At 40.3% G+C, this 14,392-nt stretch overlaps 1 protein-coding gene across 1 annotated transcript in view; it reads right to left on the reverse strand.

The window, feature by feature from the left end:
* Positions 1-12,780, reverse strand: part of TPCN2 (two pore segment channel 2) — a 29,749-nt gene extending 16,969 nt beyond the window's left edge. The window contains exons 1-10 of the mRNA XM_069857427.1: positions 12,671-12,780; positions 10,086-10,150; positions 8,756-8,832; positions 7,983-8,160; positions 7,195-7,311; positions 5,279-5,385; positions 4,792-4,864; positions 1,803-1,902; positions 1,449-1,514; positions 1,007-1,071 (exon numbers count right to left, since the gene is read on the reverse strand). Coding sequence (XP_069713528.1) covers positions 1,007-1,071; positions 1,449-1,514; positions 1,803-1,902; positions 4,792-4,864; positions 5,279-5,385; positions 7,195-7,311; positions 7,983-8,160; positions 8,756-8,832; positions 10,086-10,150; positions 12,671-12,749 — 927 coding nt within the window. The 5' untranslated portion in view covers positions 12,750-12,780. The remainder of the gene's footprint in view (positions 1-1,006; positions 1,072-1,448; positions 1,515-1,802; positions 1,903-4,791; positions 4,865-5,278; positions 5,386-7,194; positions 7,312-7,982; positions 8,161-8,755; positions 8,833-10,085; positions 10,151-12,670) is intronic.
* Between the last annotated feature and the right edge of the window lie 1,612 nt (positions 12,781-14,392).

Raw genomic sequence — 14,392 nt, forward strand, 5'->3', positions numbered from 1 at the left:
CAATGCCAACAGCATAGCTCAAGTATTCACAGAAATTCATACTGCTGTGCAAAGAGCAGAGTTTGACAGTTTGCCCTACGCCAGCTTCTTGCCAAACCCAAGAAAGCCAGAGCCACAGTTTTTAGTGCTTCATTTTTTTAACAGGAATCACTTTCACACAGCTATTTTACTGGAAGCCAGATTAAGGCATGGTCTCACATGGGAAAGAGGAAAATTGAGAAAGAAGGGAAGAAACAGTGCAAGAGGAACATATTATGTTTAAATATCCTCTCCCACAAAAGCATGGAGGCCATTCCTTCTGTGTAATATTGCTTAAGCCTTACTATCCAACAGACTTGACCTTCTCTCTGGAATTCTACTGGAGCAGCTATTATTTCACTTTTACCCCCAAGCCCTCAACTCCACTCGTCCTCTGTAGGGCTGAACGAACTACAAGACTATGTAAGTAAGGAGAAGGAACTATAAGGCTACAGGTAAGTAAAGGAGAAAGTAAGTAATGAAGGAACTATATGAATATATGTAAGGGGAAAATCATACCCACAGTCAAAGTCATCAAGTTTCCCTTGCCACCAAACCTGAAGGAAACTATGGGGATGAGAAAAGACTGGTTGGAAAGTACAAAATCAGGAAGCACTATTCATTCCAAGCCACGGAGGCCATCACCATACTGGCACAAATGGAAAAAAAAAAAAAACTTAAACCAAGAGCCTAGGGGGTCTGTTCTCAAACTCCAGTGTTTTTGCATAGCCCTGCCTTGACTCAGCTTTACCAAAAACATTACTGTTTAGCTGTGGAGCTTTACAAAACACGCAAGAGGAAAGTAAAAGACAAGTGGAAGTGAGACTGTTGAAGAACTAACTCAAGACTTGACAGAAAAACTTCACCATGAAAGTCAGAATATTCAAAGAAAAATCTCAAATGGTTTGATGGCACTTCAGCAAGGTCAGGACTCAGCCCGTTCTGAGGAGCAAGAGACTGACACACATAATAGGAATGCTTTACTCACCAGAAGGTATCCTCGAAACTGGTTGTATATTATTGCTGTAAGTAAGTTCATAAGAAACAGGTTGCCTAAGGGAGAAAAAGAGGCAGTGAGAATTATTGAAATATACTGGAACTTTTGAGAAACGGAAAAGTACACAACAAGTATAAGATGCAAAATGTTTAAAAGAATAATTTTCTTCTGGTTGAATTACAAAATGTTTTTAATGTTTGAATATACTGTAATGTATCCATTCCTCTATGACATGTTACTGAAAAAACCCAAATCATTCATAAGCACCTTCCATAAAAAATATCTATCTCACAAGATGCTACTCAGTAACTGGAAGAAACACAAAACAGGAGAAATTTATGATTAAACTTTCCTAGAAAAATAAAACACACTGTAGCTGTTGTGCATGAGTGTTAAAGTGCATTAAAGTTACTGAAGGTAAGCGGTAACTCACCTAATACTGTGAAGAGTATGAAGAAGATTGAATACGCTCGATTCTTAGAATACGCGGGAATCATAACTGTGTCAGATTTAACAAAAAAAGAAGTAAGAATTTAACGCTTAAGATGAAAACTCTATCATTTTTTAGCAATTGGTAAACCTCTTACATAGCTTCACTTCAGAGCTGCATATATAATTACACCAAAGGAAAGGCGAGTATCAAGTTACTAAAGGCATGAAAATACATAACCTTGCTCTGGCTGCACTAAGAGCTACCAGCTGAAACAATGGTTACAGTAGTCTGAAGATAATCTTACTTTATTTTTTGAAAGAGAGAAACAGGAGTTATTTCTGAAAGATTGCTCACCATCAGGATTATTTGCAGTAGTGAGCAGGACCAGCAGTGATGTCAGTGAATCTGGTAAATTCCGGAAATAACTCAGCCACTCCTTATCCTGCTGGCCATCCTAGGCAAAGGGATGTCCATTGTTAGAGAAACACTGAAGGATCACTGAGTGTCTTAACAAGGGAGGGGATATAAAAAAATAAATAAAAAAACCCCAAACACTCATTTCTTACACAATCAAATCCACCCTGTGAAAAATACATGAGACAAGCACAAAACCTAGGACAATACATAGGAACACACAGCAATTGCTTCATTTAACAGCATTAAAAGTCATAAGGAAGAATAGCAAGCTAAGACAGACACAGGCTCAATACAGAAATTATGTCCAGCTAAGATCTCACACCCAGGAAGAAAAATAATGACCCAAATAGAAAACACAGGAATCTGAAGCCACCCTTGATTGATAATAAAAAGCATCACCTCTTAGCCTGAGAGCAATATGAGTGTATTGGAGTTAAAAGGGCTCCCTAAATACGATTTTATGAAAAAACCAAAAATCACAGATTGATTCCATCTTCAGTCGTAACTTGCAATAAAAAAAAACCCAACAGTGTAGAGTAGAAGCTCCTTGCTCTGTTGCTGCAGCATCCTGCACCTCAGTGCAGGTGGAAACCTAACCATGCAGAATTGCATACTATAGGACTACACTCTAGGACTTGTCCAACAGTATAATACAATTTGAAAACAATATTGAAGTAGATCTTGTCCATATTGAATCATAGAATTGTTTGGTTGGAAAAGACCTTTGAGATCATAAAGCCTAACCATACACTTACAGCTCCACTAGCACACGCACAGACCACAAAATGTCTCTGACTTCCCTGCTGACTTCTGAACAGAAATCTTAACAAACTTTAAATTAGTTATCTGCATAAAAGTTACTACCACTACTTGGAACAGAAGTTTTCCTCCCTCTCCAGTTATCTCCTTACACAGAACACAGCCAGGCAAGTTATAAGTCTCTTTTCAATAATGTGTACAAAGATGTACTTCAAGTATTTATGTACTGCAAGGATAGTCCTCGTTGTATGACAGAGGAAATACATATTTACTCAAATAAGAGCACATAAGGAAAAGCCATATGCTATAACGAGCATTAGTGCAAACACATTACAGAAGGTGCTGAGCAGGTGGAAAACATGCAACTGTTCTATTTTGAAAAGCTAAAGATTCAAAGTGCCGTGTACAATATCAGTGAAAACATTACAAAGCTTAAATATCTTGGGGGTGGAGGATGGAAAAAAAGGAGATTAGTGCTACAGCACCCAAAATATATTTGCAAATACTTTGGTGACTAAGGTCAGCAAAATTATTTTGTGACTCAGCAGAGACATCACATCTGCTAAAGCCCTGACAGTATCAGAATGTTCAGCAAAACCACACTCGGTGGCTGATCTTGGATCCACGTATTTATTTTTTTCCTAAGTTCAAGTAGAGGCAGCTAAAAATGACGCAGAGAGCAAATACTATAAATGTGATTCATTCAGTATAGGACAAACAAAGACTGGAAAGATGTACCTCTAGAGGACATACACAAGACAAGGCAAAAATCTGGAGGCATCGATTTCATTGCTAAACATATTTTTAGAACTTGCTTTCGGTACTTTGCCCCGTAAACTACAACTAGTTTGTATGGGTATTAGACCAGCAAATCAAAATAAGAAAATAAAGACTGCTCTCTAATTGGTTATTTTTCACCTAAATGGACATAAAATTGACTGGTTCGGGTATACAACTCATATTCCCATCTGCCAGGAAAACTCATAACTGAAAATATATCCGAGATAATAGAAAGATACAGCACATAACTAAACAAAAGTGAAAAGATAGAGCTCTGCTTCTAACTCCAGAAATTGTATAACATGGGAATTAAAGGAATCTGCTGATCATAAGGAATTCTAGAGGCAGGGTCAAAGTGGAAAATGTAGTAGGAATGAAGGCACAAAATTGAGATTAAGAGGACTAAAATTACTGGAGAAATACACCACAAATCTTAGTGCTCACAGGAGTACGTTTATGGAAAGCCTTAAAAAGTAAGGACTAAGATACATTAAAGTACAGGATGTTTAGGAGCAAGGGAACATATCAAGAACACTGTAACAGAGAAGTGATTTTTTACCACAAAATCTTAAATTTGCTTTTCTGAAGCAGAAAGAGAAAAAACGGGAAAAAACAGAGGATCAGAAACCAAAACACTGGAGCAATGCAGGCAGAAATAGGCAAAAACCTACCAAAGCATGGCCGGGGATACCAGTATTGGAAGATAAGAAAACACAGAAGAAACTAAACTTAGAAAAGCTAGATAAGGAAAAGAGAAAAGAAATGAAAGATAAGATAAATAAAAAAGTGACAAGATTAACAGCTTTGGACACAGAACAGCATAGAAAGTTTCAACAAAAGCAGAGAATGTAACTGGAAGTACCAAATTGGAGAACTGTTTTAGGAAGCCTCTTATATAAATAGAATTTAAATTTCTGACCTGTGATAGCGGCATCAATACCAGTAATATGCAGGAGCATAAACAAATACAGCAATGGAACCATCTAACTTCACCCTGACCAGTGGAACTAAATACTAAAACAACACACCACAGCTTAAAGCACATGCGAAAGACTTCAGCTGTGGAGTAGGAAGGAGCATTATCCCTTAAGAAATGGTGTATTCTGGAAATAAATTCTTTGCTAAAGGAAAAAAGGGATTCTAACACTATTCTGAAGGGCCTCCTAATGCACACTTAGATAAACAGCACTATACGTGAATTTTACGCACATGTTAAATGTCTCTAAATAGACTTGAAACTTATTCCAGTAAGTCTGACAAGGTAACGTAACTTATTCAGCAGAAACAAGTTTCATCAGTTTGATTAGAAAACTTAACATGCAGCAGCTAAGCAAGTAAAGGAAAAAAAAACACTGAGATCTATCAAGGGATAAACATAATGGGTTACCTTAGTTCGAGCAAACAGTAGCATGGCAAACATGGTAAAGAGAGACAGATGAACAGACAGCAGTAGAACAACACTGTTGGAAAGAAAACATATCATATGCATCCATACCAACTTTATCGTATTCTTATTATCCTTTGCTAAAAATGCAAAAGGACATCACATGAAGAAAACCAGAGATATTTTTAAGAAACTACATAGAGTTAACAGAAGACGATCTAAGTTTTGATTCAGAACAAGAATCAATTGCACAGGACTTCTCCTCACTAGCACCAAAAACCTTGTCTGGCACAGAGAGTCACACCATTCTAAAGAAATTTTACCGACTAAAGAAATAAAAAAGTTAACACAACCTCCATCCATTGCTACCTGACTTCACCAACCACTTCGCTAGATCATCAAGGAGGAAGATACTCAGATGTCACACGCCAGAATAATAACAGTAATTGCATGCCTGCTGTGAAAGGATGTTTTCTACGCTATTACCTACCTCGCCATTTCAGGCAATGTGCTGTTGATACTTTTTAATGTTTTCTTCATCATAGAAGAATTCTGTAGGAGAAAGAAAGGACGAAGAATTCTTCGTATTCGCACATCCTGCAAAAAAACCAAAGTAACAGCTCAGATGCAGAGTTCCCATAAAACTACCCCACAAATATTTTTAATAAAGGTTTGTAAAAAACCACTGATACAGGTTTCAAAGTCAACAATGTAACGTAAAAAGGCTGTGCTCACAAGCTAAATCTGTCCCACCAAAGTCCAAAATATGCAAAACATGGGTACCCTGTTAAAAGCATGAGAAATTGCATTAAAAATGTACATTGACATATCAATAGCCTCACAAGGCCACTAACTGTAAACAATCTAACTTTATTGCAGGGTAGAGATCACAAGCAGGTCAAGAGACGGCATTTTCATATTCTCTTCCAAGGTCCATTTCACAAAGTGAATTGATAGCAAGCTACTTTCAATAAAAACAGAGACACGTTTGGAAAAGAAGTGATTTATTTAAATTTTCAATCTTTTTTGTCTTTTATCATTAAAGGGCTTGCTTATTACCCAGCAATTTCTGCCTCTGACAACAGTCAAACAGATGATTGCCTTTATTTTCCTTAACATATATTAAAGCAATTAAACTGTTTGACCCTTGCATTCAAGGCACTTGCCAGCCTCCAATCTATTTCTGTGACTGATCAGCTACTTCAAGTATTTCAGCATCCTGCATTCTAGCATCAGTCTTCCCAGGGACACAACTAACAGCAAAACAATCACTTTCTTCCTGGCTATTCCCTTGTTCATACTTCCCTGGAGCTAAACTGCTCCTTCTGCCATTGCTTTGCATGGGATGCTCCTGTTGAAACCACTTGTCCGCTACTACACCTACAGATTCCAGCCACTTCTTGCCAAGGCACATTCCACATGTTGCAAGCACATCTTAATTCTAGCTAATTAACTTCTTGCAGCCACATTGTATTTATTTGGCTTGAATACGAAAAGCACGTGTGCATTATTCTCCTAGTTGGAGACTTAAAAGCTTAAATGACATGTTCTTTCAACAACATAAGATCATCTGTTTGATACTACATCATGACTACACAGTCAACAATGACCAGCAGTCAACTATGACCGATGAAGCATGAACAACAAAACAGTGGGCTACTAAAAGCAGCAACTTGTGATACAGACAATTTGGAATAGGTTTGAAAATTATCTGAAGGCAACAGCTGACGGCTTTGACACAAGAACCTACACAAGAAGCAAAAGTCAAGATCTCTGCCTCACTTCCCAGCATTTTTACCATATTAGTATTTTCTTAATGACAATTGTAAGTGAACAAAAACTAATTTCACGCAGATTTATGGCATGGCAGAGAAAATCGATCAGGAGATTCAATTGCTACAATTCCACAAAACAAACATTCCTCTCAATGCAATCCTTTTAAACATCACACAGCTTCATCTTAAAAAATACTTGCTAAACCATACAATTACTTTTTACTTAAACTACTTAATTGCCTTTTACTTAGACTCACTACATAGACTCCACCACTGAAGTGGTTTAAGAACACAATTCTGCTGTATGACTAAATTGGCCCTATGCAGAGTTTTCTCCATAATCTTTGAAGCTTACAGACTGTAACAACAAAGCTTGATTTCATTTTACTGATGAACTCACATCTTATATTAAGAATCAAACAGATACCCTTGAGAAGCTATATTACACCAAATATTTTCTGTGTTTCAGTACATTATCCAGCTATCCAAGACAAAAAATGAACCAGCTTCCCCGCCCCCTCCTAATTCTCCAATACGTCACACAGGACCTGTTGACTATTGCCTTGCAGGTTCTTCCCCTCTGCCACACTCCACAACTAAATTGATAGTTTCTGCAGAACGCAGTTCTTACCTCTGCACAGAAAAAACTCAGCGATACAATCCAATCAGTAAGGGAGACAATTAGTGTCAGTATATAAGCCATCAGCCATTTATTTTTCCAAAATTCCTCCCATCCAATTAAGTAACTCTAGGGAGGAAAAAAAGCAAAACAATTATTTTAATAATAAATTCCCATACACTAACAAATCAGCACCAACTGTTTTCCAAGTACTTGCAGTTTTACATCAGTGCTTATAAAGAGTTCCCTGAAATTCAAATAAAAATATGCCAATCATGTCATTTTTGTTGAAGAACTAAATAAAGGTCAGTATAACCAAGAGGTACACATGGGCCATGTAAGAGGAAACCTCTGCATGCAAGGTAAGTGTCCATTTAGTACCCATAAAAACAATTTTTTCCAGAAACAAATACCAAAAGAAAAGTTCATTTTCTGATTATTTTTAGTTTGCTTTGTTTAAATGAACTGGCACATATTTGATTATTATATACCCCAATTTCTACAGCCTAACACAAGCAGCTAAGTGAAAATCATCGTACTCTTAGCAAAACTTATTTCCCTTATTCCACACAAACAGGAGTTAATATTTCTTAAGTTAAGAAAATATTTTTAATTCAGAAATATGTGTTCAATTCTCCTGAAAGTAAAGTTTAATATAGCAAAGCAATGTCATCACGCAAATCCAGAATTTGAATAACAGTTCTAAGATATCTCTCCCGATACATAAAATGGAGAAAAGCCACACTCATATCCCAGCACATCTTGTACTTCACTCAGTACCAGGCAAATCTGATACTCACCTTCACAGATACATCAACCACAAACACAAGAAAGCAAAGCAGCTCAATGCTTTCTGTTAGGCCACAGGGAGGATTCCATGCAGGGAGGCGGTATCGTACATCTGATGTGACAGTAAGCGAAGAAGGCTTTTCAATGAAAGCTAAAGCCAGGATTATAGTAATGGTTAAATTTAAAATCCTGTTTGGATAGAGATGAAATTAAAAAAAAACACAATCAAAAACCAAACACCCAAAACCACCAAACCCACAAAATGAGTCAGAAGAGTAACAAAATACTTTCAGTAATTTTCTTACAAGTAAACCAAGCATTATAATATATTATTTAACACAAATGGGTTAGATGGCAACATAGCACTTAATTTGCATGCTGTTGCCTGTACTAGAGTAACACAACTTCCCACCGCCAAATAACCTTACGTGGTATTCTTTTAAAACATCAGCAAACAATCTAATTACTGTTTAACACATTTAGAAATAGAAACTGGGAAAACTCCAATACATAACACTGTAAATCATGCCAAGAGTCCACTCATGCAACAGTCCTATGGCTGTTCCAAAAAGCCATCTACATGATCACATCTTCATATATCTTCTCGCTTTCCATTCCTGTCATGTTCACATGTAGTCAACCCACTTGCTTCCTAAACTAAGTTCTTATAAGCATAAAAGCACAATTATCTAATTATTTAACAAAACAGAAATATGAAGAATAAATATTTAAAGGCTTACTCCTAAACAAAAAAAAAAGCAAAAACAGAATACCAAACTCTTACCACTGCCAAATTCTTGAATAGTACCATCGATAAAGCCACAGGGAATTGAAGTCCACACGGTGATTTATAGATCGATACTGAAGGCAGAAAGCAAAACGGATAAATTAAAACATTACATTCAGTCTGCCAAGTTACCAAAATAAACCAAAAGTTCTCATCAACAAAGCTCAAGTCTTGAGATAATTCCAGTTTCACAATAAGGAAGTTATTGCAGCAGTTATAATAATTAGAGTGTCAGTCACTGATGACCACAGCTGTAGCCTATATGCATGCAATGGGAAAGATTTTAGTGAGTTTTCCTAAGCTAAGGATCACAGAGTTGCTCAGGTAAACAAACTGTGCGGCAGTCACCCGAAGCATTATCACCATCACAAATAACAGCATGTGAAATAATTCAGTGACTATTCCATCTACCTGTCAACATAATCCATCCATTTAATTTACCTTTCTAGCATTCATTCCGTTCATGAAGCTCCTTTTGTCTTTCTCTTCCAAAAAGCCATAAGATGCAAACAATTTAATTCTGTATGTAAGAGCCCTCAACCTACACCTTGAAAGAGAACAGGCTTTAAGCTCAAGGCAGTGATTCTTCAGAATGGAGCTGCTTTTGCTGAAAGCTGCTCAGCCCCTCCTCAGTAGCGGATCCCGTGCTGCTGTTAGCCTGCCTCTGGTAAGACGTATCGGATTCCAGAAAGGTTTGAACACCTTAAATACATCTCATCCCCAGGGATCTCCTAACCAAAAGCTATCTGAAAGCAGCAACAGAGCTCAAGAACTGCCCTCTAGCACTCCCGCTGCCTGCAACTAATAACTGGGAGATAACAGGTTTGAGGAATATGCAGTAACAGCCAGTAAAGAAGAGATAAAGAGAAAATGAAAACTTCCAAAAGGTACTAAGTGTAGCTGAAGCAAAACAGTTGCAGCTTCTTGCTTATAAAGCTAGCATTAAACCCTACCAGCTGCTTAGGCTATGCCAAGTAGTCGGATTTAGAAGCAAATTGAAGGGTTTGCTCAGACAGTTTCTCTTAGCAGCAAGGTCGGCCACTCTCAAAAAAAAAAACCATCCAAACCACCCCACAAAACAGCATCTCTTTTGAAAGCCTTGAAGAGGAGACACTGTCTATTTCATCATGTGGAAAAACATGTTACTTCAAGGCCAAAGTTCACTGAAACTGGCATACCGCAGGCACGGGAATTCTGATTCTGCTTTGTAAATCAAGGCAATGTTATATAAACATTGCCCGAGCACATAAAAACTTAAAAGCTAGCAGAATGTGTGACAAATATCCAGCGTGGGGAGCATAACAGCTAACAAACAACTTATATTTACCTGTATTGCATCTTCAATAAATACTATGGCTTGGTTTATATACAGGTCATTATCAGCTTCAGTACCTATGAAGTCAAAAAGAAATAAGAGTCACTTGCTTTATTTTGCATAAAGCCTACAGCGTGGTTATTAGTTAACAGAAGCTCCACAACCATGGTTCTCATAATAAAGGGCACTGCACACACACAAAAAAAAAGCAGACAGCTCCTGCCCTATTTGCCTTGTCAGCAGCACCTGCATTAAGTTAAATAAACGATAATCATCCCAAGCACATCACACATTTCTGCATTTTGGGAAAACGTTCTCTCTTACACTTACTTTAAGCAACAAGATTATACTAGTAGTTGAACAGCTATCGCAAGACTGGAATATTTCCATACAGAGACAAGTCCTAGGTAACATGCACTGTAATAGAGCTTCAACCAAACTATTCTTTGACAAAGTGCACAGTCAAGGGAAGCTGAAAAATCAAATACTAGGAGTCTAGGCATTTTTACTTTTGTTCAATAAGGTACCACAGTTTAGTTAGATCTCATTCTCTCCAAAGCCAAGAGAAATTTCCAGTCAGACGAGAACAAAATTAAGTCCTTTTTTAATTTGTCCGGAGAGCTATTACAGTATTAATAACTCAAATAATCAAACATATTAGAGTTCAAGACCTAGAAAGGGGTGAAAGTACACAAAGTTAAATAAAACATCACCAAATTAGTTACTATGCAACTTTTCAAAACCCATTATTAAGAAGTCCATGTGAGGATATACACATAAAGGGCAGTCATTTGCATTCACTTGAATTAGAAACTTCGAGTAACTAGCCTGGCGACTACGTCATCAAGAGAGACAAAGGTAATTAAAGCCAAAAATGAGGAAGGAAAGAAAAGGGGTGAGTCGGGGGTGGAAAGAGAAAGCTGACAGGGGCTAGAGATAAGAAAAACACATGCAAGTGTAACTTTCCCAGAGTAGGGAAGAGGCCAGGGGAACACTTCAATATCATTGATCTCTTCCCAGGAGACAGCAATTCCAGCACAGGATACAATGAGACTGCTTAAGTCCCAGTGCCAGCAGAGTTCTGCAGGCTGCAAGAAACGCCAGAAGCACCACTGATCTGAGTCCCAGACCATTTGATGCTCCATGTGATTCAGCAGCATCAGTTTTCCACACAGCCTGCAAACAGTTTTGAAATGTCAAGCTTTATCTGAGCATAACAACACAGCTCTGTGCTGATTCTGCTATTAAGAAAGACTGAGTGTAAACAGGAGACAAGTTAGGCTCAAGATTTTATCTTTTTAAAGATGAGACACACCAATGAAATAAAAACAAAGTTGTTAAAAGAACAGTGTTAGTTAAAAGAACAGCGAGGACAGCAAAAGCGTGAGGTTCTGGGAGCACACAGCAAGCTTACTGCTGATCCCAATGATTTTGAAAGGGCAGAAACTAAGCAACTGTTCTTAATATAAAATCCAAAAGGGAAATCACTAAGAAATGTTTACTGTAGCAATTTCAGGGTGGTTTCTTTAAAAAAAATTAAAACAACGCATTCTCCACGCATGCTACTGAGAATATCCACTGTATTCTGCAACTCTTAGTCACAGCAAGTGACACTTAGTCACAAGCGATGATTAAAGAACCGCTGGGTTTGGATGCGCAGGATCTATCTAACATCCTGCTGCACTTGAGACGCTGAACAAACCTGCAACAAAACAAATGGGTCCATTTAAACGATGTGATACCCTGAAAAGAGAACCTGAGGGTTCCAAAGCAGCTTTTCCTGAGAGAATGGAGAAGTCAGACCTCTAAAAGCAGCCGAGTTATACGCAGAAAACCCATCAGCGATACAAAAAGTAGTTACTATTACAGAAGTGGAATACTTTCTTTTAAGCTGAAGAAGAGTTTCATCCAAGTAATTGTATTTTTAAGTTAGACAGAACGTGGCTCAGATAGCATGGGTTCTTTTCTATTTCAAATATTGTTTTTTCCTGACATTGCTACACTCCAGATTCGTTTGGAGATGATAATGTTGCGTGTTAAGCATCATCTGTGCTGAACAGATGTGTCTTTTTTTCTCCCATCACCTCCATCTGGAGCCTCTCCCCATCCCAAACACAAGGTCAAGCAGAGAGCTGGCTCCAAAGCTCCAAATCAGCACAAGATTTGACTGCTGTGAAGTTCATAACAACATCAAAATGAGTCACAATAACATTAAAACGGGTCCTTGAAAGTAATAGAATATGCATAAGATTTCTGGGAAAGTTGTGTGTGGCTTGAAGTGGGAAACACATCCTGCCCCCAGACCTTGTCTCACAACACGGATGGGGATGAGCCCCTCGCGTTGCCCGGGTCTCATTAAAAGCTCCTCGCTTGCTAAAACTCCAAAAACGAGGCTCTAAAGGAGTTTATTTGCCGGCATTTTCGGCGTCCCTCCAGGAGAACGAACACTCACACCCCCACACCCACACACATCCCCACACCCCTCTCACGCACACACACGCCCCCCCTCACACACGCACCCCCCGCGCCCGCTCTGCCCCGCGGGTCGCAGCCGGGGGTCCCGGCGGCTCCCGGAGCCGCCCCCCGCCCTCACTCACCGTGGGGGCCGCCCCCGCCCCGCCGCAGCCCCCGGGCCCCCCGCCAGCCCCGCGGGGGCAGCAGCGGCTCCGCCTCCATCGGCAGCGCCCGCCGCCAGCGCCCCGCGCCGCAGGGAGCGCCCCGTCACGTGACCGCGGGGGCGGGGAGGGGCGGGGCCGGACGGGGAGCGGGACACAGAGTGGGACTGGGGTTGGGATGGACTGGGAGCGGGAGCGGGACTGGGACTGGGATTGGGATTGGGACAGACTGAGAGTGGGAGCGGGATTGGGACTGGGATTGGGATTGGGATTGGGACTGGGATTGGGACAGACTGAGAGTGGGAGCAGGATTGGGACTGGAATTGGGATTGAGATTGAAATTGGGACTGGGATTGGGACAGACTGAGAGTGGGAGCGGGATTGGGACTGGGATTGAGACTGGGGTTGAGATTGGGCGTGGGATTGGGACTGCGATGGGGACAGATTGGGAGTGGGAGCGGGATTGAGATTGGGAGTGGGATTAGGATTGGGACTGGGGCTGGGAGGGGGATTGAGATTGGGATTGAGACTCAGATTGAGATTGGGAGTGGGATTGAGGCTGGAATTGGGACAGAGTGGGAGTGGGATTGATATTGGGACTAAGATTGAGACTGGGAGTGGGATTGAGACTGGGATTGAGATTGGGACGGAGTGGGACTGGGACTGGGAGTGGGACTGGGATTGAGATTGGGAGTGGGAGTGGCATTGAGACTGAGATTGGGACAGATTGGGAGTGGGGCTGGAAGCAGGATTGAGACTGGGACTGAGATTGAGACTGGGATTGGGACAGATTGGGAGTGGGACTGGGATTGAGATTGGGATTGAGATTGGGACTGGGATGGGAACAGATTGTGAGTGGAGCTGGGAGTGGGAGTGAGACCGGGATTGGGACAGATTGGGAGTGGGAGTGGGATTTAGACTGGGATTGAGATTGGGAGAGGGATTGGGACTGGGGCTGGGAGTGGGATTGGGATTGAGATTGGTACTGGGATTGGGACAGATTGGGAGTGGGACTGGGATTGAGACTGGGACTGGGATTGGGACAGATTGGGAGTGGGAGTGGAGCTGGGAGTGGGATTGAACTTGGAGAGCAGATCCCAGACATCATTTAGGATTTTTTTAAAAATACCCCTTGTGAGGAGTTGCTGCTTTTTTACCTCATGGAAGCTGAGGCCACAGCCTCAGGGAACAATGGACAGCCCTGTGGCTGTGAAGGGCTTGGTTAAGGTTTGTTGAATAAATAAGGATGGAAATTACTGCTCCCTACTTGTAACCGCATTCTTAAGTAATTTAAATTAATTACACAATACAACTACATACGATATAATTTATATTCAGTCACCTAGGCATCCCAGAAGCAACAATGAACTCAGCTTACATTTTTCACTGTTAAAAGATGCTCCACTTTTGCTACTCTCCTCTTTCTTCATGGTCCCTTACACACCCTTTTCAGTTTCACAAAGCTGCAGATTCAGAAGGGTGTTGGGATAATTTCACAACTATACTCTCTTTTCTGCCACACCCTGCGAGCTATGGCAGCATAACCATAGAATCACATCATGATTTGGGTTGGATGGGATCTTAAAGATCATCCAGTTCCAACCCCCCTGCCATGGGCAGGGTCACCTTCCACTGCACCAGGTTGCTCAAAGCCTCATCGAGCCTGGTTTTGAACGCTTCCAGGGATGGGGCAGCCACCACTTC

Source organism: Phaenicophaeus curvirostris, chromosome 5, assembly GCF_032191515.1.
Source record: "Phaenicophaeus curvirostris isolate KB17595 chromosome 5, BPBGC_Pcur_1.0, whole genome shotgun sequence".
In the NCBI taxonomy this organism is placed as follows: Eukaryota; Metazoa; Chordata; class Aves; order Cuculiformes; family Cuculidae; genus Phaenicophaeus; species Phaenicophaeus curvirostris.